The sequence below is a fragment of the Punica granatum genome, chromosome 5, assembly GCF_007655135.1.
Source record: "Punica granatum isolate Tunisia-2019 chromosome 5, ASM765513v2, whole genome shotgun sequence".
Taxonomy (NCBI): domain Eukaryota; kingdom Viridiplantae; phylum Streptophyta; class Magnoliopsida; order Myrtales; family Lythraceae; genus Punica; species Punica granatum.
In genome coordinates this window covers 36,316-62,417 of record NC_045131.1, presented here as the reverse complement: position 1 = coordinate 62,417, position 26,102 = coordinate 36,316, and the positions used below count along the sequence as shown (strand labels likewise).

At 39.7% G+C, this 26,102-nt stretch overlaps 4 protein-coding genes and 1 long non-coding RNA gene across 5 annotated transcripts; 3 read left to right on the top strand and 2 right to left on the bottom strand.

Annotated features, from left to right (window-relative positions):
* The first annotated feature begins 793 nt into the window (after window positions 1-793).
* Window positions 794-3,192, top strand: LOC116208404. Its single transcript, XR_004157065.1, has 2 exons — window positions 794-2,682; window positions 2,781-3,192. It is a non-coding gene; the product is annotated as an uncharacterized LOC116208404 (long non-coding RNA).
* Window positions 3,193-4,042: 850 nt separating this feature from the next.
* On the bottom strand, window positions 4,043-5,297 carry LOC116208401 (glutathione S-transferase F11-like). The gene is made up of 3 exons (XM_031541816.1): window positions 5,039-5,297; window positions 4,761-4,809; window positions 4,043-4,686 (listed from the first exon to the last, which is right to left on the bottom strand). The coding sequence occupies exons 1-3, from the start codon at window positions 5,183-5,185 to the stop codon at window positions 4,244-4,246; spliced, it is 639 nt and encodes a 212-aa protein (XP_031397676.1). The 5' UTR covers window positions 5,186-5,297; the 3' UTR covers window positions 4,043-4,243.
* A 4,467-nt stretch (window positions 5,298-9,764) lies between these two features.
* LOC116207977 lies at window positions 9,765-10,672 on the top strand. The gene has a single exon (XM_031541124.1). It carries the CDS (start codon window positions 9,869-9,871, stop codon window positions 10,484-10,486), a length of 618 nt encoding a protein of 205 aa, XP_031396984.1. The 5' UTR covers window positions 9,765-9,868; the 3' UTR covers window positions 10,487-10,672.
* Window positions 10,673-12,174: 1,502 nt separating this feature from the next.
* On the bottom strand, window positions 12,175-13,323 carry LOC116207976 (NDR1/HIN1-like protein 6). The gene has a single exon (XM_031541123.1). The coding sequence runs from the start codon at window positions 13,171-13,173 to the stop codon at window positions 12,415-12,417; it is 759 nt and encodes a 252-aa protein (XP_031396983.1). The 5' UTR covers window positions 13,174-13,323; the 3' UTR covers window positions 12,175-12,414.
* Window positions 13,324-15,481: 2,158 nt separating this feature from the next.
* Window positions 15,482-23,624, top strand: LOC116207904 (beta-catenin-like protein 1). The gene is made up of 8 exons (XM_031541019.1): window positions 15,482-16,727; window positions 18,153-18,237; window positions 21,436-21,532; window positions 21,610-21,673; window positions 21,751-21,807; window positions 22,458-22,495; window positions 22,595-22,676; window positions 23,222-23,624. The coding sequence occupies exons 1-8, from the start codon at window positions 15,663-15,665 to the stop codon at window positions 23,309-23,311; spliced, it is 1,578 nt and encodes a 525-aa protein (XP_031396879.1). The 5' UTR covers window positions 15,482-15,662; the 3' UTR covers window positions 23,312-23,624.
* Window positions 23,625-26,102: the final 2,478 nt, after the last annotated feature.

Below are 26,102 nucleotides of genomic sequence, written 5' to 3'. Positions count from 1 at the left end.
GGACGACGATGATGACCACAAATCCGATGAAAATGATGATAAAGCTAGCGAAGATGAAAGTCTAGGTGGAAATGACTACGCAATTGAGTTCATTAGTTTTGTAACACGATTATTTCACTATATGGTCGGTTCAAGCCTTTAAGTTGCAGTATATGGTTAATATCTTAATGTAGTGTATGGACAATTTTTGAATGTAATATATGGTCAATTTTGATTATTTGTGTTATATAGATCGCTCGGGTCTCGAAAACAATAATTTTTGTCAATCTGTGTTTTCGAATAAGGATAAAGCATTGTTATTAGAACCGGACCGGACCGGCCGGTTCGACTGGGAACCAGCACCATGTCCGGTTCGGTTCGCCTGAAAACCGAAATTGTAGCTTTAAAATCGACCGGTTCTATGGGTTTCCTATTTAATGTAAAAATTGGTTGGTTGTATAAGGATTTGAACTCATGATCTCTTGCTTCTCATACTAGCATATTACCAACCAAGTTATCACCACTTTTTTGTTCTTTTAACTCTACTTTTAAGTACTTATTAAAATAAAATATTTATTTTGAAATAATAAATATTAAATATAGATACTTTCTTATACTATTGTTATATTTATTTAAAATCATCATACTTTTATCTTAATTATCATAATTTTTTTAATAATATGAATATTTATTTTATTTTAAATAAACGTGCGGTCCGACCCATCGAACCCTCGGTTGGACCCATAAACCCATGAACCCGTACCCCTTCCGGTTCATCATCCGGTCTGGTTCTGATAACACTGGGATAAAGAGCAAGACGGAATAAAAAATAGTAAATAGGCAATTTCGTCCCTGACTTATTTTTTGCATCAATTTCGTCCATGACTTTGCACTTTTACATCAATTTCGTTCCTAATTTTTCGGTTACTTCAATTTGATTATCGATTTTGCACAGTTACATCAATTTAGTCCATGACTTTGTGCAGTTACACAAGTTAGTACTACAGTTTCATCAATTTGGTCCTTGTGTGGGGTGGTTGCATCGATCACGTCAGAATGCCACATCAATTTGATCCCCTGCTACATCAATTTGGTCCTGCGTTAAGTAGGTCCCTGACTGTGTTAAATGATGCAAATTGTTACATCAATTTGGTCCTCGTGCTACATCAAATTAGTCCCTACACTATTTCAAGGTGGTTATCTTCATCCTTGTCATCGTAACGAGTCTCTTCATCAAACAGAGGAGTGGGATCGAGACGTACAGTGTCCTTAGCCCATTGGATGATCTTCTCGACTTTATCATCCTCATCGTCAGAGTTCAAGCAGCTAGGGTCTTGATCTCAGCTGTCGCAAGCGAACGATATCCCTGAGGGGACTAGATTCGCGAAGCCACAGAAGGAAAAGATGATGAGGACGAGGAAGGATGAAGAGAACCATTGAGAGCAGAGAATCGAGCAGAGAGATCATCGCCTAAAACAGCTTTCAGCTGGTCGTCAACGTACTAGTTGAGGGAAAGCTTCAAAAGGACATTGCTGTGTGCGGCAAGCTGCTCCACTTCGTCCATACTTAAAGGTGGATTTCTGAGGGTCGGAGGGAGAGGTAACTGAGCAAGCCCTGAAATTCCATCTTCGTAAGGGGAATGACGGGGCATGGGTGGTTGGGATGAGGGAAGGGTTCCTCTTCTTTCTGGAGAAAAATGCGATGGAATGGGGGCTGGATAGCAGCCGAGGTTCATCGCGGGGGCATAGTGGAGAGAAGTTGAGCGAGAAATGAAAGCTCGCACAAGGAGAGGAAGAAGAAGATGGAGGAGAAAACATTCGTTTGAAGTAGGACGGTAAAACAAAGAGAAAGGGGAGAGAGAGAGAGAGAAGATATATATATATATATATATATATAGAGAGAGAGAGAGAGAGAAAAAGATAAGGTAGATGAATAATATGATAATTTGATGTTACATTAATTTGTCCAGTCGTTACATCAGTTCAGTCTCTTAACAAATTAATGGAACAGTAACACCATCTGCCTCTTAGTCACTCGGATTAGAATGATGTAACCAAGAATCGCTCTGATGTGACGTCAAAACTCAGGAACTTGTGTTGCGAAAGTTAAAGATTAAATTGATGTAACCGTGAAAAATTATGAATTAAATTGATGTAACCATGCAAAGTCGGGGATGAAATTGAATCAAAAAATAAGTCATGAAAGAAATTAATGCAAAAAATAAGTTATAAACGAAATTGATGCAATTTACAAAAATTTGGAATGGAATTGTCTATTTACTCAAAAAAAAAAAGTTCAATCCCGCCAAAGAAATCTCTAAAACCCAAAAAATTGAAAACCCCGCTCGACCCCTCTGCTCTTTCCCCCCAAATCCCTAAAACCTAATTTGTCTCTCTCTCTCTCTCTCTCTCTCTCTCTCTCTCTCGTCCTCGGCGCACTCTCTGCTGCTGCCTGGCTTTTTCGATTCGTTGAACGGAAAAACCTCCCCATCGGCATGTTCCTCCGCTACCGCCAAAGCCAGAGATAGTCTTCCCTCCCCCTCCTCTCTTTCTCTCGCTACAAAATTCCCCGGGAAACAAGCGGGGAATTTTCTCGGGGAAGCCATGTTTGACGCTCTGATCAACGGGCTCGCAGGAGCGCGGGCGGAGGGGAGGGGGTGGCGGGCGCATCATCTCCCAGCTCATCACGTATCCTCTCCAAACTGTGAGTCGATGCGATCCCCTTGCCCTCACTTAGCTTGATGATCTCGTGCAGTTCAACGCTGTTCGGCTGAATGATTTTCTGTTTGGCAATCGGTAAAGGTAAATACGAGGCAGCAGACAGAGCGTGACCTAAAGAAGGAGAAGAGGAAAATTGGCACCGTTGAGCAAATGTGTCAAGTACGAGCTCGATCTGTTGTTGTTTCAGATGGAAAGGGCTTCGCAGTTCTGCTCTGGCTGTTGATTTTTGACCAGAGGATTGGAAATATCAGCTGACGAACCCTTCTCTCTTGCGAAACCCTCCTTACTATGAAATGTTCATCTGAGATTCCAAAATCCAATTAGCAAATCCATGAAATGTTGATTTTTCCATGATTTCATTGCTTGTCCCAAAGGGGTAGTTTTGTTGTGAATTCTTGAGGCTACAGCTCTCAGCAAGGGAGGCTTGTACTGTTCTGTTCTATTCTGTTAATCTGCTCGCTTGTATTGCACTATCTCATTTGTACTGTTGGAATGCCTGGTCCAGGTTGCTATCAGTGATATTACTCATGATGAGTTATACGGTTGAGCAATGAGCATTTGATGAAGTTCTTATCATCTAGTGCCACGTCGAGGACTGGCATTGAGGTCTCCTACTGTTGTTCATGGCTCAATGAATTGGTTTTGCCTTTTCTTCTTCTCTTGTTTTGTTTGTTTAATTCCATACAATACTGTTTACGGCATGTTGGTGGGTATTTGGATTGACTGACTCCGTCATTTCTTTTAGGGTTGGTCGTGGCTTTGTACCCTTTCCCGACTAGACTTCGACAGTTGATATATTGTTGCTGGTGACATAGCAGGTTGCGTGACAGTTGCATTGCGGGTTAGCCAAGAAGCTTCAGATAACCTACCCACGTACTCAATTTAACTAAAATTCCCCCAATAAAATATGTACAGTGAGCAAACTTGGAATGGACAGGCTCTACTAGAAAATGGCTTCGTAGAGACAGCCAAGATCCGTCTCCATACGCCCATAGAGTCAGACGTTTCCTTCTCTCAATTCCCTCTATAAAAACTGCATTGCAAATCATGAGACATATTGTGCCGTCTAACCAGGTATAGAGATGGAAAATTGAGATAGCAAATTCCAACTCTATACATGAGATAAATCGTCCCATTTCTAGGTCCGTCTCATAAGGAGATAATGAAATAATCATCTCTAGTTCCATCTCACAGTCAAAGATAGTATAACGTAGTGACGCACTCTTTCGTCTGATAATTAAAATATTTCAAATTTAATACTTTTTGAGATTATTTATACTTTTTTATTAGCTATTAAAATTCACTTTCCAAAAATTTGATTGAAAAGTCAGTCCCCTTAAAAATTGGGTGATTAGACGCATGAGAGGATTACTTTTATTACTCATGAATGCAAACAGTACATAATTGCGAAACAACTATCAACCATAATGAATTCGACATGCTCTTTGCTAGATTATTACTTAACAGAGGTCCCTCCCGGTGCTACTGATTAACTGCGGCGTCTATCCAATATAGGATCTCTGACCTGATATTTAATCAACCAATTAAAGCAGTTGGAGGAGTTTCTTCCAGGAAGGGCGGCTGGAGATGGTGTCCCACCAAGCACTGACGGACTTGCGGTCTCGGACCAAGTTGGCCATGCCAGCTTCATCCATCAGGTATCTGAGGGCAGGCAGGTGACTGAGGTCAGCCAGCGTGAAGGCATCGCCGGCTAGGTAGGCACTGTGGGAAAGCCGCTGCTCGTAAACGTCTAGCACCTTCTCGAGCTTCCGCTCGCAGCTGTCAACAATCGCAAGGTCGCTGTGCCGCCCCGTCCTGGGGAAGACCACAAGCTGCAGTACCAGGTTGTAGACCAGGTCGTTGAAATTGTGGGCCTCCACCTCCAGCCATTGGTCTACCATCGCTCTCTCCTCCAAGCTCCTCCCCAGTAGATTGTCCCCTCTGTCCTCATATTTTGCTGCATAGTACCTTATGATGGCTCTTGATTCTGCATGCAGACAGCCAAGCGTCAGCCATCGCAAATCTAATTATTTATGAATAAGCTTAGGGGTTTCCCCTTACCAAATAGCCGTAAGTCACCGTCCTCTATGACTGGAACTTGTCCAAAGGGCTGGATGCAGGCAGAGATCAATCAAAACGAAAACGTTAATGCAGGTATATATATATATATGTATGTATGTATGTATGTAAATTATCAATTGTGCGGTGAAGTTAGTTTAGTCTTGGCTAGCTAGTCATATACATGCGCATATATACAGATATATATACATGCAGTGCCTCCGCTTTGGAGGGAGGGAACGAAGTTAATAAGTTAAATGCGCGTATATATAAATATATACCTGGAGGAGGAGGAAGTCGGACCGCTTATGCTCACCGGAATCAAGGTCAACATGCACAACCTCAAATTCTACCCACTTCTCCAGAAGGCAAGCTATCACCCGTTGCGGGCAAGCTGCTCTCACCGGTCCATATACTTTCACCACCATGGGGATCTGATCTTTTAATTTTGGATGAAATTTAATATATCCCACCCAGCAGCTAGCTAGCTAAGACAGTGCAGGCTAGTTGGGGATCTGATTTCTGCTGCACAGACACACACACACACACATATATATAAATATGTATACTGAAGTGTGATTTTGTCTACGACGGGTGGGGGTTGCCACGTGAGATCTGTCTCGACCCAGACCCAACCGACAACCGTTGAAATTCACCGGGACCAGTCAATGGGTACCTATCAAATTCAGAAATTCAGAAATTCGCTCACAATAAAATTATATATTGGTATTTATAAGTATTTTAATTGATTGTTATTTATTTATAGAAAATTACACTCACTGACTATCTGGACTTGACTGTGGGGTCAGTGCGCGCACGCCTCTCTTCTCTGACCAGTCTCAATTCAGATGCATATACAGCCGCGCAAAATAATTACATAATAAAATCATGTAGTTGCAGTTAGTTGCAGCAATCCGCGGGGGTTATCACATGCGCCTCGTCTACCGGCGGTTGGCTTGCCCCGCTCTCCAAAAATATTAATTTTAAATGGGTACAGTGATTGGAAGGTCTATATTACAAGTAATTGTACGGGCAATCAGCTTTTTAATCGTTGAATAATCAACAGGATTTATTTATTTATTAATAATTATAATTTTATGATTCAAAATAATTGCACAAATAAAAAGTGATTACATTATGGAATTTTCCATGTAGTGACGCATCGAAATAAGGAAAATCTATATTGCGTTCCTCATTGATTAAGCACACTTACAAAAATATAATCCTCAGCCAACGAGAAAATCTTATATGTAATGATTATATTATGCAACTTGTATCATAAACTAATTGGTGTTCAATACATCAATACGCGTTATTACAAATTTATGACATGTTAAAAATAGTTTTTAGTTATATCTTATCACATAATGACACTTGATATATCCATTACATACAAAACTTTGTACGAGCCAACAATCGACCTTTTGTATATTCCACAATTTAATTTCAAAGGCACAATGGTCGCACTTGTTCAATCATACATGAGTAAATAGGCAATTTCATTCCCGACTTATATTTTGCATCAATTTCGTCCCCGACTTTGCACTTTTGCATCAATTTCGTCAATAACTTTTCGGTTACATAAAATTGGTCCTCGACTTTGCTCGGTTACATCAATTTAGTTCCCGACTTTCGCAACACAAGTCCTTGAGTTGTAGCGTTACATTAGATCAATCACCGGTTACATCAATCTAGTCTGAGTGGCTAAGGGGCAGATAGCGTTATTGTTCCGTTAATTTGTTCAGAGACTGAATCGATGTAATGGCTGGGCAAATTAATGTAACTTCAAATTATCATCTTCTTTCTATGCCTTCTCTCTCTCATTCTCTCACTCTTTCCCCTTCTCTTTCGTCCCACAGTCCCAATTCAAATGAATTTCCTCTCCTTTGTCTTCCTCTTCCTCTTCCTATCCTTATGCGAGCTTCCATTTCTCGCTCAGCTTCTCTCCAATCTGCCCCTGCGGTGAATCTCGGCTACTTTCCAGCCCCTACTTCATCCCGTTTTTCTCCAGAAAAAGGAGGAAACCTTCCCTCATCCCAACTACTCATGCCTCGTCATTTCCCTTTTGGAGATGGAGTTTCAGGGCTTGCTCAATTACCTCCCCCTCCGACCCTCGGAAATCCACCTTCAGGTATGGATGAAGTGGAACAGCTTCTGCAGGCCGCACATGACGATGTCCTTTTGAAGCTTTCCTTCAACTCCCACGTAGCCCGCACTACTTTTCATTCCCTCAATCATCGATCTCTCTCGCTACTTCCAAGCTCTCAAATCTCCTCCCCCGACTCCATCCCTCTCACGACCAAAACCCTCACCTCCTCCGCCTCAAGTTGACGACGAGCTGAACACCGTCCTAGGCGATGATCTTTCTGCTCGATTCACTGCTCTTAGAGGTTCCTTTCATCCTTCCTCGTCCTCGTCATCTTCTCCTTTTATGGCTTTCGCGAATCCGGTCCCCTCAGGGACATCGCTTGCTTGCGACGGCCGAGATCGAGACCCTAGCTGCTCGAGCCTTGACGATGAGGAGGATGAAGTCGAGAAGATCCAATGGGCCAAGGACGCTATGCGTCTCGATCCCTCTCCTCCATTTGATGAAGAGCCTTGTGACGATGATGAGGATGATGATAGTCGCATTGAAATAGTGCATGAACTAATTTAATGTAGCACGAGAACTAAATTGATGTAACAATTTGCATTATTTAACACCGTCAAGGACCATACTTAACGACATAACCAAATTGATGCCGCATTCGGACCTGATTGATGCAACCACCCCACACAAAAGGACTAAATTAATGCAACTGTAACACTAATTGATGTAACTGCGAAATTTAGTTAGAGACTAAATTGATGTAACTATACAAAGTCGATTACCAAATTGATGTAACCGAAAAGTTAGGGACGAAATTGATGCAAAAATGTAAAGTCGATGACGAAATTGATGCAAAAAATAAGTCAGGGATGAAATTGATGCAACTTGTGAAATTCAGGAATGAAATTGCCTATTTCCTCATCATACATCGGAAACAGTTCCCCAACACTGTCGTTATGATATCATCGATGAGGTGATTTTTTTTTGTTGGTAGTTTGATCCAACCCCCTTATCTCTTTGCTCGAAAACAAAGAGAAATATAATGGCGTAATTTTTTTTTGGAAGGGGGTGTGGTCACACATCTTGGGGTGCCCCACCCCGATTTGGAAGAATTGGGTGGGGGTGGCCTGGCCGACGACTACAAACCTGACCGGGCTAGCCGACTTGGTTTAATTCCATCCACGAGCTCGATTGGTTATGGGGTTGTTGGCTGAGTCGTTGTACTCCTTTTTTTTTTCTTTCTAACTTCATTTATTTTTATTAAATTTTGAGTAAATTGAAATTTTAGTGCATTATTGACTATAATGGAATAATTCCATGAGTCGAAGATCATACGAGAATCATGTTTAGGCAAAGTATTATTGCTATGTTTGTTTACACAATCAAATTTAATTTAATTTTACTTTATATTTTTCTTAATTCAAAACACAATCATTACTTTTCTATCTTTTTTCTACAAATTCTCTCTCATACATTTTTTTATCTATCAATTAAATTTTTAATACTAAATTCTCTCAACTATTCAATATTTTTTTGCAAATTCAACGCTTTTACCTCAATTGAACAATACAATTATTACTTTTTTTTATTTTTTTCTTCAAATTCCCTTACTTACTTTTCCTAACTGCTTTTGTCTTCATATTCTCAAATCAAACTAAATCAAATCAAATCAAACTTAATTTTGTTACCAAATACAATGATAACTTTGGTTTTTCTCAGCAAAAAAAGAACTTTGGTTTTGCTTTGTAATGACGGGTTAAGAGATATGCGTTGCTTGCTTTTTTCTTTTTCTTTCCTCCTTAATTTCAAGTCTATCGGGCCAACCGAGCTTGTTAGCATGGATCTGATTTCGTCAACGGGCTTGATCGGGAATGCGGTCGTCAGCGGGTGCATCCCCACCCAGACTAAAACCCAGATCTTGGGAGTAGGGAAGAAAGATAAGAGGGAAGGTGGAGATGAGAGAGAATTTTTTAATTTCAATTTACTTTTATTTTGTTTTAATAAATAAATTATTATTTTATTTTAATGTTGGCGCAATGTCATATGTCTCTTTGACATATTAGCTGCCGCATCAGAAAATGATAACAACCTTATTGTTATTGGACAATTGTGACATGCACTTTATTGCAGCATTTTGGAAAATTTTGTACTAAATTGTTACGGAAAAGAGGTTTTATACCAAACGTGAAATATGCTAAAAGGTTTTGTACCAATGGTGTTTTTTACGCTTACACCGTGTCTAGATTTTCTTTGTTAAGGGGTTCAGAGGGGGAGAGATTTGAAGGGTTAGAAAAGAATATGGAAGGTAAGGTTTTGAGGGGCTACGAAACCATTGTTTGGATAAAGTTTATTAAGAGGTTTGCGGGAATTTGACTGAATTTTTTATTATTTTGAATTTTAAAGTCAAATTGTCAAATTATTAATTATTTTTAATAAAGAGGTGCACAAAAACCTCATAAACCTCCTAATTTGGAGGATCTCATAGCATTGGGAGGGATTTGAAGGTATTTCAAACCCATACAAAACCTTTTTAAACTTTTCACAAACAAGACTTTCGAAGGGATTTATAACACCTCCGAACCCCTTCTTAGAAAATTTCAGAATCCCTTAGTGCAAACGTAGCCCCCATGGGGCTTCAAATTTAGGCTTCAAACTGTTGTCTTTTTTCTATTACGCTGCAAGATAGCCATGTATATTCCTTGCTCATAATATTGCCCATTGGGCCTCCTTTGTAACGTTATTGGGCCTATTGTCATCTCTCCCATTCTCCGCTCTGTCCTTGATCGAAAAGGAGAGATGTGATAAGGATCACTAATCCTAAAGGGCAAAAAAAGAGAAGAAGAAGGGGAAAATGACAGTCGCCCTCCGGGTTTGTGCGGGACCCACAAGACCAAAGTTGGTTGGGGTTTGGGTTGCCCCAACAATAACATTGACGCAAATTGCTTCTCTGTTGTTAGCTTTCTGTAGTTAGGGTTGGGGATTGCAAAAGAATCCATCGGAGCCATCATCTTCCTCGTCAATCATGGCGTCCACTACAGCAGGCCGTTTCTTCATCCCTTTGTTGTCGATGGTACTCATCCAACTGGGATTACTCTTGCCGGTAGCTGGAAGACCTTGCAAGACTCTGTTAGTCTACTCTGACTCGTTTACCCTGACTAGAGAACCCATCTTTCGCCTCAACCCTAATCCCACACGCGATGTCATTTACGTCAATCTCCCGACCTCCGATCCGTCATCTTCCTCCTCGGGATTCGTGACAATCTTCACCACCGCTTTCCCCGCCGTCCAACACGATTCTAAACCCGGTTTCTTCCTCGGTCACCGCGGATTTCCTACAGGATCGAGCCAAGTACAGCGACAGGAGCGCAAGCAAGGGAACACTCTGGGCGTTTTCGATTTGAGCTCTCTACGAGATCGGTCTAAGGACATTCTCAGCGTCGTCATCGCTTTGCTTTTTGGGGTCGGCTGCGGTGCCCTCACAGCTGTTACCATGTACATGGCTTGGTCTCTGTTCTCAAACAATGGGGGTCACTATCTCCAGGAATCGGATGATGAATATGATTTCGATGTGAGCCCTAAGAAAATGGGGTACGTCAAGATTCCTGCCGCTAATCCTTCCTCTTTCCCGTCCAAAGCATGAAAGTCCAATCAAATAGTCTGTCTGATAAATTACTTACATGGTACATTTAAATAAGATGTGTACGCTACTCTGTTTGTACGCTCCTATTGTAAGGGCCTGAACTGGACGCATTGCTGCACTACTATACTATCTATTCGCCACAACTTAATTGTTCGATTTCCATGTTCCAATCGCAAATTTATGGCACATGACTTGCTTTCTTAGCTTATAATATATATATGATGATTCGGCTTAATCAGTTCAGAAGACTGCTGTGACAGGAATGAAGTAATTCATCATCCGGTTTGGATGTTATGTGGCAGTAGGAATTCAATTTGATACTCAGCAATTCTATAGGTCGATAGAACTATTGTGGTGTCTGACGTGCGAGAGGATTACTGATGATCTGCTTAGTGATGCCTTGCTGGCATATACGATGTATGTATGTATGTATGTATGTATGTATGTATGTACGTACAGATATACCTTACGCAAGAAGAGAAACTGCTGCAGCTGCATGCGTTTTTGCAGTTAGACTTCCATCATTGATAGCCATAATTTCTTCTTTTTGGTCCAGGCTCTAGCAATATCCCATTGCACATGTTTTTGTTAGATTACAGTGTTCCTAGCTGGTGGTTCATAAAAATGTGAAGAGATTGCATTGGTGGTTGAAATTGATAAGTGTTCCTAGCTGCTACAGGCTCTGTTAGTATCTCATTGTACATGATTGAGTTCCTTTACAACATTACAGTGTTCCCAGCTACTACAGTGTGTTCATGAGAATACCGAAAGATGTATAGAGATTACATTGGTTGCGAAATTGATGACTATGTGGCTAGAAATAAAGGCATATGACGTATCTATGTGTTTCATGCATTGAGTTCGCTTTCTTCATGAGTACTGACCTATACCATATAGTTTGTAGCTTTGCGGAATTTTAGTGTTGTTTCAAGCAGGCAATTCAGAGTTAATCCAGAACCGGAGAGATGCTGCCACAACTTATACTTGATGCAGGGATTCTTAGATGGTATCTGATCTAATTCAGGTGCGAATTCCCTGAACCAGATGGGAAATTGAAATAATTAGAGGTTTGAGAAGACCTTGTGTAGCACCAAAGAAAGATAACATGTTAATATTTTTCTGCTGTTCTTCACCGTCTCTTGGCATGACCTAGCATTTAGACCTTGAATGGTGTGTCTTCTCATGTGCAGCGCAGTATTTGAATGTTTGAGAGGGGGATCTTGTTATTGGGTCTTTATTTCTCCAAAGGTGATTTATATTCCCATGCTGATCACGTTTTGTTTTGGAGTGCTAGTTGGAATTGGAGGTTTGTCCAAGCTGAATTCGATCTTACCAATTACTTCATTTCTCCAACAACTATCCTAGTCTATTTCCCAAAGGCAAGTCGGAACGCAGAGTCTCTGCTGAGTTTCATCATATCTTTGACTGCTGGCATTTTATTTTCTCAGAAATCTTGTGCTGCAAGGATCAGCTATTAATAGATTTATCTGGTGCATTGCCTCTTAAAATTACCACGTCAAATTATATGTTCATATGTGCTTATCATACTTATAATTGTTATGCCTTTCACCGGCCCTAGATAAGGTTTTACTTATCTCTTTCTTTAAACTTTTTGGTGGCCAGCGAGCTTGAGTTATCAGAATCTACCTGGGTATGCTGTGGAATAGTGATATCATATGATTCTCCAATGAAAATGTACAGTGAGGGTGGTATACCTTTATTATATGGCTGTGAACAATGGCAAAGAGAAATTGAAAACAAAAACTGAAACCTTATAACCTCGAGAAAAATGGAGAAATAAATAATAGGGCAGTTTGACATGGCATCAGGTGGTAAGTATAGTAGCTATCCTGAATAATGGGTCACTGCCTCTGTGCTGTGCGCAAGCCAGTCGGCCGAGCCTCCGGGAATATTTCGTCTTGTATAATTTATAGCCTAAATCTGAACTTACAGCTACTGCTCGTTATTCTAATGACATTCTGAGCAGAGAGGCTGTCCACGTCAAGCCTGCATCGGACTGAGAACTTTAACTTTGGGAGCTTCAGCTTGCCAAGCTTGATCCTCACCGGCTGTCGGACCCTAAGGTTCAGAGGGATGACACCAGTCTGCTGCTGCTGCTGCTGCAATGACAGGAGCAGCGCACTGGCATTCTGGGTTTGTCCCGTTAGAGGCACTTGAAGCACAGTTGTATTCCTGTGGCCCTGGTAGAACTTTGGTAGCGCCCCCTCGCAGAGTTGCGACCCCGTGTATGAAACAGTTATGCGGCTGCCTCCCTCGTAGTAGATCCCGACTTTCTTATTGGGGTTCCTAGCAGTAATGTTCACACTAAAGGTGGCATATAAGCTGTCATCGTTGCTGAGATTGAACTGAGTTATTCGCAGGCCATCAATTGAGTATTTTGGGAGCTTCGGTCGGAACACCAGGTACAAGATACCAGCAGTTACCCCGACAGCAATCACTAGGAGCAAAAGGATGGACAGTGTCCAACAGAGGAACCTGCAGCAACAGCTTCTCCTCTTGGGTGGCTTGGAGTGCACAACTGGGAGGGTGCGTCGAAGAGGTTGGTACTCTATCGGGTCCCCTTTGTCGGATCTTGAGGAACCCCGTGGCACTAATGGATCAGTCGGTGTCTGAGGCTGTGCCAACTCTGGATCCTGGACCGGATGGATTCTTTGGTGATCAGCCATCGGAAACTTGCCAGTAATTCTATATACTGATAAAATAAAACAAAATGAGAGATCGAGATCAACAATCGTTCAAATCTCTCTTCCAAAACTGTGAGTTGCCTGAATCTATATAAACCCGCATGGCAACGCTGTTCTGGTTTGATATAGTCGTATGCGGGTGGTTAAAGCTTCCTTTTCTTGACTTTAGCGACTAAACAAATGCTTTCATTTGGAAAGAGTCATTCATATGCCATCCCACGCATCAAAAAATTCAAACATGCCAATGCTTCTAGAATGTTGGCGTATATATATTGCCCCACACGGCAACAATTTCATCTGCTTTCAGACGAACGCGGATATAACATCATTGCATGCTTTTCTTTTCAATTTCCTGGTGAACCTTTGGATTTTTCCTTCTCTCTTTGTTGCGCCCCGCCCTTTTGACTTTATTATTTCTTGTGACCGCCGTCATCTTGAGCGTTAAGCTAGCGAAGTTTCTTTCTCAGATAATACATGATGATGTGGCCCCCAAGTGGGATGGCCGGATGGATGGTTTTATAATTAACCAATCAGGATATATGTATGTGTGTGTATATATATATATATATATACACAAATATATAAAGGCATGCGGCTGAAGAATAGATGGTGTAATTTCAACGCATGAATATGTGGGAACTGTGCGATGAGCCAGGTGCGTGCATCCTCTTCCTTAATTCCACCTAGTGATAGCCGGTGCATCCATGCACCCGGAGCAATGAGGAATTTCTTTCGATGTGGAAAGGACAAAACCAAAGCATTGACAATTTCCTTGGGCGCTAATGTCATGCCTCCTGATTCTCTTCTAATTCTAGAATTCTAGTTCCATTCACACTCTGGAATCGCAACTCCGATCCACTCAGCAAATTTTTTTTTCTTTTACTTTTCCAATCTAATAAATGTAACAATATACTGGCGTACTAGTTCACAGTTTTTAGTTTTTTTACTCATTTTATTGAATAAATTCAATTACCATAAACTAAATACATCTAATAATAAATTTGTACTGATTGTAAAGTATGCACATATTATATAACTAAATCGATGAAAATGAAAATTTGATCACGTTTTATACCTTGCAATATGTGGTCCCACGCTAAGTGTATATATACAGCAAAAAGTTATGTCTGAATTGCTGAATGAAATTTTCTTGTACTTTATAGTATTTTCCATAAATTTTTTAATGAATTATAAATTGTGGAACAAGTCATTTCCTTACCGAATTTTAATGGTATATTTGGTTTTAGAGTTAAGTACAGTGCGTTTGATTTTAGAGTTAAGTAGAGTTAAATTATGATTTTAATTGGATTGTAATGATTGTATTGTTGAATTATTAGAAAAAATATGAAAAAGTAATGAATAGTTGAGAGAATTTAATATTAAAAATTGAATTGAATGGTTAAAAAAATTGAAGAAAATGGAAAAAGTAATAATTGTGTTGTTGACTTTTGTTGTATAGTGAGTAGAGTTAAAGTTGAAGTTAAAATTTTAAAAACTGACCCTAAAACCAAACGGGCTGGTAGAGTTGAGTTTTGATTTTAATTGGATTGTAATGATTGTGTTGTTGAATTATGATAAAAAAGTGTGAAAAAGTAATAAATGATTGAAATAAAATAATGATTGTGTTGTTGAATTGTGGAAAAAATAATGGATAGTTGAGAGAATTTAGTATTAAAAATTGAATTGAATGGTTAAAAAAATTGAAGGAAAAGTGAAAAGTAATAATTGTGTTATTAATTTTAGTTGTGCAGTGAATAGAATTAAAGTTAAAATTAAAATTTTAAAAATTTGATTGCAAAACTACACGGGAAGTGTTTTTATCATTATTTTACTATATTATTTAAAATTTTGAAAGCTCAAATTCTATTCTATAAATAACATATTTTTTTTAAAAAAATATTAGATATACATACGGGGTTAAAAATTAAGACACTAATTACATGTGTAAAGTTTGCACCGTCATATATATTTGAAAGATTTTAATCTTTGAAAATTCTAAAATTCCCTAAAAGTTTGAAAATATATTCTATAAATACTATATTTTGTTCGAAAATACTTATTTATATTTACCATTTAAAAATTGACAGATTTTAAAACATATACTATGCAAATAAAAATGAAATATTTAAAATTCAAAAATATTATGAAGATATTAAGATCGCGCGTAATGTGGATATAGATGGGCCGATTAACCGGATGGACAACTCTCGAACTTGGGCCGTTTTGCCGGTTGAAAAACACTGGGCCCTTAGAAGTATAAAACCGTGGCTGAGCTCAGATTTAATTTAACCCGAGCTGAGGTCCGAAATTATGCGGTTCAGTGTCCATTGCTTGCTCTCTCTCTCGCTCGCTCGCTCACTCTTCCAGTGGAATGAAGCAGCAGCTCAAGTTCATGCATATAATAAAGGGTTTCTGACCAACTGATCTCTTCTTTCTCTTCTAGTCTAGTAGTAATAGTAAAACGACCGACGATGACAATGGAAGTAGCCGAGAGTGATACTGATAAAAGGCAGCTGCACTCAAAGCGGAAGAGGGGCGACGACGGCGACATCGATCTCTCTCTCCTGGAAGCCGTAGAGAGATCCCACAACACCGTGGAAGTGCTCGACCTCAAGACCCTTAAGAAGCTGGTCTTCTCCTTCGAGCGGCGCCTCAAGGAGAACATCGAGGCTCGCCTCAAGTATCCTGACCAGCCCGACCGTTTTGCGGACTCCGAGGTTGAGCTCCACGAGGAGATTCAGAAGCTCAAAGTCTTATCCGGATCCCCCGAGCTCTACCCTGACCTGGTCTCTCTCAACGCCGTCCCCTCCATCCTCGGCCTCCTCAGCCACGACAACACTGACATCGCTATCGACGTGGTCCAGCTCCTGCAGGACCTTACCGACGAGGATGCGTTGGAGGACAATGACGAGCCTGCGAGGGCCCTCGTCGATGCCTTGGTTGAAAACAGTGTTCTTGAACTCCTCGTCCAGAACTTGCAGCGGCTGTCGGAGTCGGACTCGGACGAGATGGCCGCAGTTTACAATACCCTGGCGACCATAGAGAATCTGATAGAGGTGAAGCCGACGGTCTCAGAGTTGGTCTGCGAGAGGACGAAGCTGTTGCGTTGGTTGCTCGCAAAGATTAGGGCAAAGGAGTTCGACAGCAACAAGCAGTACGCCTCGGAGATCCTTGCGATTCTGTTGCAGAATAGCACGGCCAATCAGAAGAAGCTAGGGCAAATGAACGGCGTGGACGTGGTGCTGCAGGCCGTGGCCCTGTACAAATCCAAGGACCCCAAGACATCAGATGAGGAGGAGATGTTGGAGAATCTGTTCGACTGCCTGTGCTGCTTGCTGATGCCTTTGGAGAACAAGGAGAGGTTTGTCAAAGCTGAAGGGGTGGAGTTGATGATTATCATTATGAAGCAGAAGAAATCTGCCTACGGTTCTGCTGTTAGGGCTCTTGATTTCGCCATGACCAAGTACCCACCAGCATGCGAGAGGTTCGTGGATGTGCTGGGACTGAAGACTGCGTTTGCTGCTTTCATGGGTAAGGCAAGTAAATCCGTTTTCCATTTTTCTACTTTTCACCTGCGAGAGTCGCCCTTGGCTAAGTTCAGTTCTAAGTATTTGGTGGTGCATTTGGTTCCGGTACGCTGACCCGCTAGACTAGCTTTGTCAAAATCAGTGGAATGGTTGATAGTAATTCGTAGTTCAATTCCTACTAGATGGAAGCTAATGGAACCCTCGAACATGTCTAAGTTGGAATGATCACATCAACAGTTGCGTTGACTCTTATCTTTGTTCTCAAATCTGTGTTGAGAGTTCCATTTTAGGTGGTAGTCACAATTACGACACTTACGTTTATAATTACATGTGTGGTGAAAGTGGCAATAATAATGAAAAGTGGAGCTCCAATGGGTGCATTTTTGTATCTCTGAAAGGGATCACATGGAGAAAATTATTGCTGCAAAATTATACCCTCGAGTCCGCACACTTGCATGTTTGGACTTCTGGAATTAGGGGGAAGTTTACTCACATGGACTATCCGTTCTTTCTGGAGAGTTATTTCTACATTTTATGGATGGGTTTGTTGTCAGTTTTTTAGGTTCCTCAGTAGCGTGAGATTCAAATATTCTGGGGAAATATGGCAGATGAGTGCACGTATAGAGGTTTTATGGACGGACTAGTTAGTGGTTCGTTTCTAATGGATTCAAATGCATTTTTTGGTTGTCAGCGATCAGCTTTTTCTTTGGACCTCTTGTTTGTTGTGGTGGCTATACATTGGGAGCCAAACCAACCTTTGGAATGGTTCTGGATCGTCTTTGACAATTTGATTCTTTCATTAGCATGGATCGCCTAAAACTATTTACCATTAGCAGAAAATTGGTCTAGAAGACTATGAATCTTTGAACACTAATCCAGTGATAGTGTAAAAGTTGCAAGGGAAGGAAAAGCAGATCAGGGGAAAAAAAAAAATTTCCATTGGAACGTGTATACTTTGATACATGTGCTAGTTGATGCCTCTTTAATGATTCAAAAGTGTCAAATGTTTTGTTTTATCTGGTCAGCCTGACATCGCTGGCTTAGTGGTTCTCTATGAGGTTGTCTATCCAGTACCACTTAGGAAGTTGAATATGTTTCTGTATAGCTACTTGCTACTTCATTATGTTTCAATTTACATGTTAAAAGAACGTTGAGGGATTTTATGTTTGCATTTCTTGTTTAAGTTACACTCGTTTATGTTTTCAAATGGCAACTTTTGCTCTATAAAGTAACAAAGTAGCAATGCTAGTATGCAATTTCTCCCTCTCACATTCTACCAATCATAGTACACATGAGGAAACTTGAATGCATTTGCTCAAGTGTGCTAATATGAATAAAAAATAAAAAAGGATGCTGAAAAGCTGTGTTTATATCTTTTGCTAATATGGATAGAGAAATAATTTCATTGGAGAACTCTGTCTTTTTGTTGTGCAGATTCCATTGAACAAGAGGAACAAGAGAGAAAGGTATCAAGAGGAATTAGAGGAGCGCATTGTCTCATTGGTTGCATCATTATTTGGTAAGCATGCAAGTTAAGTGCTTAAAGAGATGCTCATATTGATATTGTCTTGCCTTAGCTAATTTTTTTTAGCATTTTCTCAAATGCTTATCTGAATGATTATCAGTTTGGCAACCTGCTTGATAGATCGAAAGTTAGAAGACAAACTATCTGGGAGGACAGAGACCATTAAAAATATTCACTATTGAGAAGGAAAATGGGATGATGAAGCTATTTTTTCCCATAAAAGTGGGTTAAAGTTCAATTATTTTTCTTATGAATGTCCCTTGTTTATCATTATCATATTTAAGAGCATGTTTTGGGGGACTTTTGCCCATGAACTTCTTGGAGACTTCTCCAAATGGTTCCCAACTTTATTTTGGGGACTGATAGGCCAGATGAAGTTGGTTGCAACAGCTTCCCACAGCCGAGGAATCTGAGCTTCTCGGCTTCCTCTAACGGACTTCAATCTGAAAAGTCCACTGTAACCATCTATTAATGATCGAAAAAAGAAAAAAGAATTTCCATTTTATATTGTTCATGGTCTGCAACTCTATAGCATCTCCTTAAGAGCTGATCCTTCTCTAGCCTCTATTAATCGGGCATCAGGCCCTTCTTTTCTAACTTCTGTTTTTCTTCTTGTTCACAAAGATTTCTCTCTCTCTCTCTCTCTCTCTCTCTCTCTCTCTCTCTCTCTGGCCCCCTTTTGTATCAGTGAAGCTCAGGTAAAAGTTTTTGCCGAGGGAGAAGTGAAGGGAGTAGAGGAAAGGAGAGAAGCAGGGAAATGACGATGGTCTGGGAGGAGGTTGCAGGTTTACATGGGAAAGTCCAAGAGAATAGTCTTTGACTTGGACAAAAAATTAATATGGAAATGTCCTAGAGAATTCTTTAATTAGGATAAAATATATTTTTTGATATATGTATAATATAAGCTAAACGAGATGTTAATCTGACTAAAGACGATTGAGTGTTTATTTGCTTTTGATGCTAAAACGTTTCCCATAAATAATTTCATGTATTATCATAACAATATTCATGAAAATTTTCTTTTCTTAGCACATCTGGCTTAAAGTTCCATTTTCCAAACATCAAGGTACTAGTCACAGTTTAGCACTACCCAGCCACAAGTAGAAAGCCGGAGGACCACATCTGGAAGCCCCAACCATCTCAAACATAATAAAGCATGGAGGCGTCAGCATCTATAAGAAAATTTTGAATAATTTAAAGCTGCAATATAACCAAAGCAAAACATGGTTACTAGAGAGCAGTAAAAGAAAGGAGTAAAGTTTTTAGGACCTTTTTTTTTTTTTTTTTTTTTCTTCTTTTCTTCTGTGGTGGATTGAATTGGTCCTCTTAGATGCAGAGTTGAATTTGATATTTCTAACTTGACAAACCATATATTCATGAATGACCTGATTTGTGCCACTGGAAGTTGGTATTGTTGTAACCTCTCTGAGAAGCCGAGACTGCTCGTCCTTTGTAACATGATGTCTAAATTCGAAATTACTCTCTGGTTAAGCATTTTGGAGGGAATACCATGGATGGTGTGTTCATCCATTTGCATTTGCTTACGCCTAGCATTTATGCTTCTACCTTGACCACCCAGTATGAGCAACGCCTTGCTCATAGTAGTAGTGGCTAACATTTGATGACTGCGCTTTGGATTGAAATGAAGAGTCTTAACAGGAATCTGGGAGAGGGGGCCTTTGAAGATTGCGGTAGTTTGGTTTTCGATTGGTAAAGAGCAATAGAATATCGAAGGGGTAGATTGCAATTTCAATATAAATCCTTTAGTCGTCTTAGGTTACTCCCTGCAATTTTGACAAATTGTCTCAAATTCACCACTGATAGAGTTGACTTCTTGGAGAGTATATCGTCTGGTGTTGCTTGTGTGACTTGATAGATTGGGGAAGTAAGAAGCATGTGACTTGGGGGGTGTAAATATGGGTGTGTTTCCTTGCCAAAATCACCTTAGAATAGAGACTAGCTATCATTCTTGATTGTGGTGAAATTATGATTGCCAGACCTTTTGAATTTTTGAGCTATCTCCTTGCACAACGGAGCCTATGAACAGTGTTACATTTTGGCGAACATCAAGGTGGTTCGGTTATGGCTCATTTGCCCGTGGATCCAACTAGGAATCAACAGGTCCTGCCACATAAGATTAATAGCAAATAAACGTATCAAACTTGCAACTCGAGGATATACTCAATAATGTATTATAAATATGTGTGCCTTCTTCTAGTGAAGAGCGTAACAAGAGAAATAAGCCATCAGTATTACCACCTACAAGTAAATTCATTCTTGAGGTTTTAATGATAAAGAACCAAATAGATCTTCTTGGGGACAAAATTGAACTGTACATACAATTTAAAAGGAGAAAGGATAAAAACTTTCAAACCTACATTTTACCTCTACCCCTAAATTGACGTAATCATCAATGTTGGTTATGTAAAAAACTTGGAAATTCAGATCATTTTAGTGTACTTGCTGTAATGGTGAAAGGAAAAGAATCTGCACAAGAGCAAGAAGAGGGAGGAGATTGAAAGAGATGGAGGCAAGAGCTGCAAGATAGTGAAGCAGATAAGTAGGAGGAGGCTAGATTACATGGAGCATTGATGAAACCCGGCAAGTGGCCTTCATTATAGTAATGCGGGAACTTAATGGGTAGCTCTTAACACACTTCTGCATCTTGTCCTTGTTTGCCTTTCCATTTGTGTTCTCTTTATCTAAAACCTGCAGTAACATGACCCAGTAAACCAGCCAGTTAATCGCAATACAAGGGGGTCGTAAAGAATTGGCCAGTCCTCTAGGTTCCAGCACTGATGAGTGCATCTTGGTCTTCAAATCTAAGTCTATCTCATACTTCCTTCCCCAGAAGGAGCGAATGGTGATCAAACAATGTTCTTGGTGGGAGTTGGCGAGATATAGGCTGACTGCATCTTCCAGACGGGAAATGACTAAGTGATCACTGCATGAACGAGAAGCTCTCTGTTATTGACCAATTAAATGAGCAATCAATGCGAGTAGTCCTAGAAAATGTCTTTTGTTTGTCTAGAAATCTTGTGAACACTTGGCGGGCAAAATTTGTAGAAGCAGCTCAGCAATTGAAGTAAATGAATTAATAAAAAAACGTCAGCATAAACCGAGGTCAGTTTCATATGGCGGCAGGCTTCATATATGTTAACCAGTTCACTGTAACTACTCTGTGCTTTTCAGATGGAATTTCAAGAGGTTCTAGAAGGGAAAGACTATTGAGCAAGTTTGTAGAAAATGAATGTGAAAAGATAGACCGGCTGATGGAACTTTATGTAAGGTGATTGTTCATTTTGCCGCAAGTCATGTTTGGCTGAAATCTGAAATTTTACTGATTTTCCTCTGTACTTCCTTCAGATACTCGGATAGAGTTAAGGCAGAGACTGAAAGGTTAAACCAGCTTAAATTTGAAGAGTTGGAGGTAAGTTTAGTTTCTTTTCCAGAAATGCTATCTGCAATATTGACATTGTCCTGATAAATCTGCTGTTTATTCTACAGATGGATGAGGATGAAATCTACAGCCGTAGACTTGAGTCTGGGCTATACACTCTCCAGGTCAGTCTCTGAATTACCTTCTCTGATTTTTATCTATCTCTCTCTCTCTCTCTCTCTCTCTCTCTCTCTCTCTCTCATTAATATAAAGAGAGGTACTCTTGCATAATAGTTTGATGATCACTATGTCAACTTTGTTTCTTCTAAGTTATGTGATGTTTGTTTATTCTGTTTTAGCTAGCTTGTGCTACTGCAGTAAGACTTACTTGAGGCAGTCCGTAGCTGTTTGGTTTGACCATGGAGGTCACTGATGTGTTGATTCACTTTGTTCTCTTGTTAACTGATTATAAAGTAACTCATTACCACATTCCCGTGCTTCATCATGTGTGTGGATACATGCCATTTTGAAACCATTGCTCGTTGTTTCGTCACTAGAAGCGTAATTGACTTTCATGTAAATGAGCACACTCGTGAATCTCATACAAGCTATTCTCGATGAATGGCTTGGTCTCTGGTCATAAATGTGCTGTAGAAGTGTTACTGCACTCTCTTAAAGTGTTGGTCTTATAATGAAAGACTAATTCATAGATACGTTTGTGTTGCCACCATAAAATAGTGCATTCTAGCATTATTTTATAGCACATCAAACCTAGTCCCTTTATATCCAGCAGATCATGTTCTACATTTCTCTGATCATTTATATGTTTCTGCAGTTGATTGCTATTATTCTTGGCCACCTCTGGTGCTCGGAGTAAGTTCCTTTTAAAACTTTTGCATAATTAATTTTGTAAGTGTATCTATCAATTGTGTGAAGGAACTGTCGTTCTTTTGGTTTGTAATTGCTGTGTAGGCACCCAGGGATGAGAGCCAGAATTGAGAACCTACTCAAGCTGCAGAAACTTACCAAGAAAGATGTCATAGACATCCTTCAGGTGATTGTAGAATCTCATGTCTTAAGTTGATTATTGCAGATTTCTTTTCCTTCTCTTCCCTTTTTTTGGGTCGAGATTTTGGACCTGCAGCCTTTTATGCTTCTTATCAATTACTGAGTACTGTTGGTTGACATGCGAATATCCAAAAATGCAAGACCAAGGGAAAGTTCATCCCTCAATTTTGAAAGAGAACGCTTATTAGGACTTCTGTTGGCTGGATATTAATTATTATGCGTAGTAGGAGAATGTTGACTTCTTTCGAGATTCTTTTGCAGTAGACCTTTCGTAGAATTTCACCGCATAGCACCCCGTATGCAAGTCTAACTTTGCTTGCACTTTTGCGACACTTTGACTGGGACCTTCTTATATGTAAAGGGTGTTGCAAATGTTGTATAGTTTATTTCATGTCTTTTTTGATTTTGGGTCAATAGCTGGTAGCTTGTTGCGCTTGATCATGTATGACTTTAGCATGTCGTTTTTCACCTCAGGGAGCTTCTAGAGTGCAATTTGAAGTTAGGACCTAATTGATCTTGCGTGTTTTACAGGAGTATCATGACAACATTGGTGATTTGGATGGTCCAGATGAGAAAGAACGAGCACAGGGAAGGATTCAGAAGTTCATCTCAGCTCTCTGACTGTTGATGTATGGTTTCTTGATGGCCCGTGATCTATATAATTGGTGGTTGGTCGATGGTTAAGTACATTTTCTTTGGTTGGAGCTATCAATTTGGGCTGTCTTACGGGACAAGTCTCTCAAGGTTGTTTGGAGATTGAGCATTGATGTTTGCAGCATGCTAGAATTGTATGTTTCTTGTATTGGGCCTTTGAGTCTGTTGCGGTGATACTTGGAGATAGGATAGGGTGAGAATTATAAAAATAAAGTTCTGATCTGAATTCTCACGCCTCCATGTTATAAAAAATATAAGAGGGGGTTCTCTTTTGATGTCACATCATCATCATTTATATGGTGAGGAAATTTTAGAATTTTTTATTAAGAAATATTTATCTGGCGAAAAAAAATATTCATAATATTTTTCTTGTTTAATATATGTAGTAGAATATATAGATTATATTAACATATAGCTCAGCTGAATATGTTATATACAAGGCAATAATATATAGTAGGATAATATGCAATGGAATATATTCCATTAAGGGTATATAAGTGGGATTAGGGAAATTGATGATGCGATTCCCGCCAAGAATGACGAGACCCAACAATTAAAGGAACCCAAGATCGTTCCACTATTAGATTTGATTGACGAATCTTCAACCCGTTGTTTACAATATAAACAAGAACCTTGGTATAACTGATATCAACCTGTTGTTTATTGCGAAACAAGAACCTCGGTATATAGGAAGACGTCACAAACGGTGATGGAAAGCCGTTTGATAAGTCGACGAAGACGCTACAAATGGTGGTGGAAAGCCGTTTGATAAGTCGTTGATGAACGTCACGGAAATTTCCGATAAGTTCGAATTAGTTCTTCAAGAACCAAAGAGAATACTCTCACAATTTTCTGAATGTTCATTTTTATTAAAAATTGACTAAGATGAATATATATAGACATAAAGTAATACTAATCTGGCCATATCTCCTCCTAAAGATAAGGAAAATAAAACCTAGAATATCGATAGAGATATGACATAATCTATAAAGATATAAAATCTAAATATTCCTAAAATATCTCCATGAGATTTAAACTTTAAACAAATCAGATGATATCTTCTCTTGATCATCAAATATTCTAGAAGTTTCCTCAAACACTTGCTGAATTTAGCCTTGTCCGGAATTTTCTATAACTTGAATCAAATTAATGGATTTTTGTTGATCACGTGATTCATGTCCAATGGGCCTCCACGAATTTGCTTGAGCCCGAACCTCTTGAATCAGGCCGTTGAGTTCATCTTTAAACTTCTTTGCTCGTGCTCGTGTAATCGGTCCAATTGGAACTTGAACTGGATCCCTTGAAGTCGTGCTACGATTTGCATCATTCCCCTCCTCTTGAAAAGGATTTGCCCTCAAATCATCACTTACATCAAAAGGAAGCAAATCAGCTACATTAAAAGTAGCACTTACATTGTACTCACCAGGTAAGTCTAGTTTGTAAGCGTTGTCATTGATGCGCTCCAGGACTTGAAAAGGACCATCTCCTCTTGGAAGCAATTTCGAACGTCTTTGCGTCGGAAATCTCTCTTTCCTCATATGTAACCAAACCCAATCTCCGGGTTCAAAAATCAGCTTATGACGCCCCTTGTTGGCGTGTTTTGCATACTGCTCAGTTCTTCGCTCAATGTTGAGTCTTGCTTTCTCATGAATCTGCTTGACAAATTCAGCTTTCTTTTTGCCATATAAATTAACACGCTCAGACAAAGGTAAAGGAGATAAATCCAATGGAGTTAAATGATTAAATCCATACACAATTTCAAATGGTGAAAATTTAGTAGCGGAATGAACAGATCTGTTATAGGCAAACTCAACATGTGGTAAACACTCTTCCCATGTTTTAATGTTCTTTTTTATGATTGCCCTCAACAAAGTAGACAAAGTTCTATTTACTACTTCCGTTTGACCATCAGTTTGTGGGTGACAAATAGTAGAAAACAACAGTTTAGTACCTAACTTACACCACAAAGTCTTCCAAAAATAGCTCAAGAACTTAGCATATCTATCCGAAACAATTGTTCTAGGCATGCCATGTAACCTCACAATCTCCCTAAAGAACAAATAAGCAACATGCGAAGCATCATCCGTTTTGTGACATGGAATAAAGTGTGTCATCTTAGAAAATCTATCCACAACCACAAAAATTGAGTCTCTCCCAAGTTTAGTCCTAGGTAATCATAACACAAAGTCCATTGAAATATCAATCCAAGGCTCACTAGGAATTGGTAAAGGAGTATACAAACCGTTAGGCTGCACTCTGGATTTAGCTTGCTACACGTAATGCATCTACCACAAATTCTCTCAACATCTCTTTTCATATGTGGCCAATAGAAGTGTTCTTGCAAAATAGCTAAAGTCTTTGTAACTCCAAAATGTCCCATTAATCCCCGACCATGTGATTCCTACACTAATAACTCTCTCAGGGAACAATTAGGCACGTATAACTTATTCTCTCGAAACAGAAACCCATAATGCCTAAAGAACTTACCACAAGGGATTTTCTCACAAGCCCGATATTCCTCACAAAATTCATGGTCATCAGCATATAAATTTTTAATGTGCTCAAAACCAAGCAATTTTGCATCAAGTGTAGAGAGTAATTCATACCTGCGAGAAAGTGCATCGGCGACCACATTCTCTTTACCTTGCTTATATCGAATGATGTATGAAAACGTCTCAATGAACTCCACCCATCGAGCATGCTTTTTGTTTAGTTTGTGTTGGCCCTTCAAGTGTTTCATGGACTCATGACCGGTGTG

What these genes read in the sequence shown, in the direction of transcription:
- LOC116208401 (XM_031541816.1), bottom strand. Translation starts at nt 5,185, where the DNA reads ATGGTGGTGAAAGTATATGGACCGGTGAGAGCAGCTTGCCCGCAACGG. An exon ending in CCGACTTCCTCCTCCTCCAG is followed by an intron (nt 4,810 to 5,038) that starts GTATATATTTAT and finishes GCCTGCATCCAG; the next exon opens with CCCTTTGGACAAGTTCCAGT. An exon ending in CGGTGACTTACGGCTATTTG is followed by an intron (nt 4,687 to 4,760) that starts GTAAGGGGAAAC and finishes GTCTGCATGCAG; the next exon opens with AATCAAGAGCCATCATAAGG.
- LOC116207977 (XM_031541124.1), top strand. Translation starts at nt 9,869, where the DNA reads ATGGCGTCCACTACAGCAGGCCGTTTCTTCATCCCTTTGTTGTCGATG.
- LOC116207976 (XM_031541123.1), bottom strand. Translation starts at nt 13,173, where the DNA reads ATGGCTGATCACCAAAGAATCCATCCGGTCCAGGATCCAGAGTTGGCA.
- LOC116207904 (XM_031541019.1), top strand. Translation starts at nt 15,663, where the DNA reads ATGACAATGGAAGTAGCCGAGAGTGATACTGATAAAAGGCAGCTGCAC. An exon ending in CTGGGCTATACACTCTCCAG is followed by an intron (nt 21,808 to 22,457) that starts GTCAGTCTCTGA and finishes ATGTTTCTGCAG; the next exon opens with TTGATTGCTATTATTCTTGG. An exon ending in ATGTCATAGACATCCTTCAG is followed by an intron (nt 22,677 to 23,221) that starts GTGATTGTAGAA and finishes CGTGTTTTACAG; the next exon opens with GAGTATCATGACAACATTGG.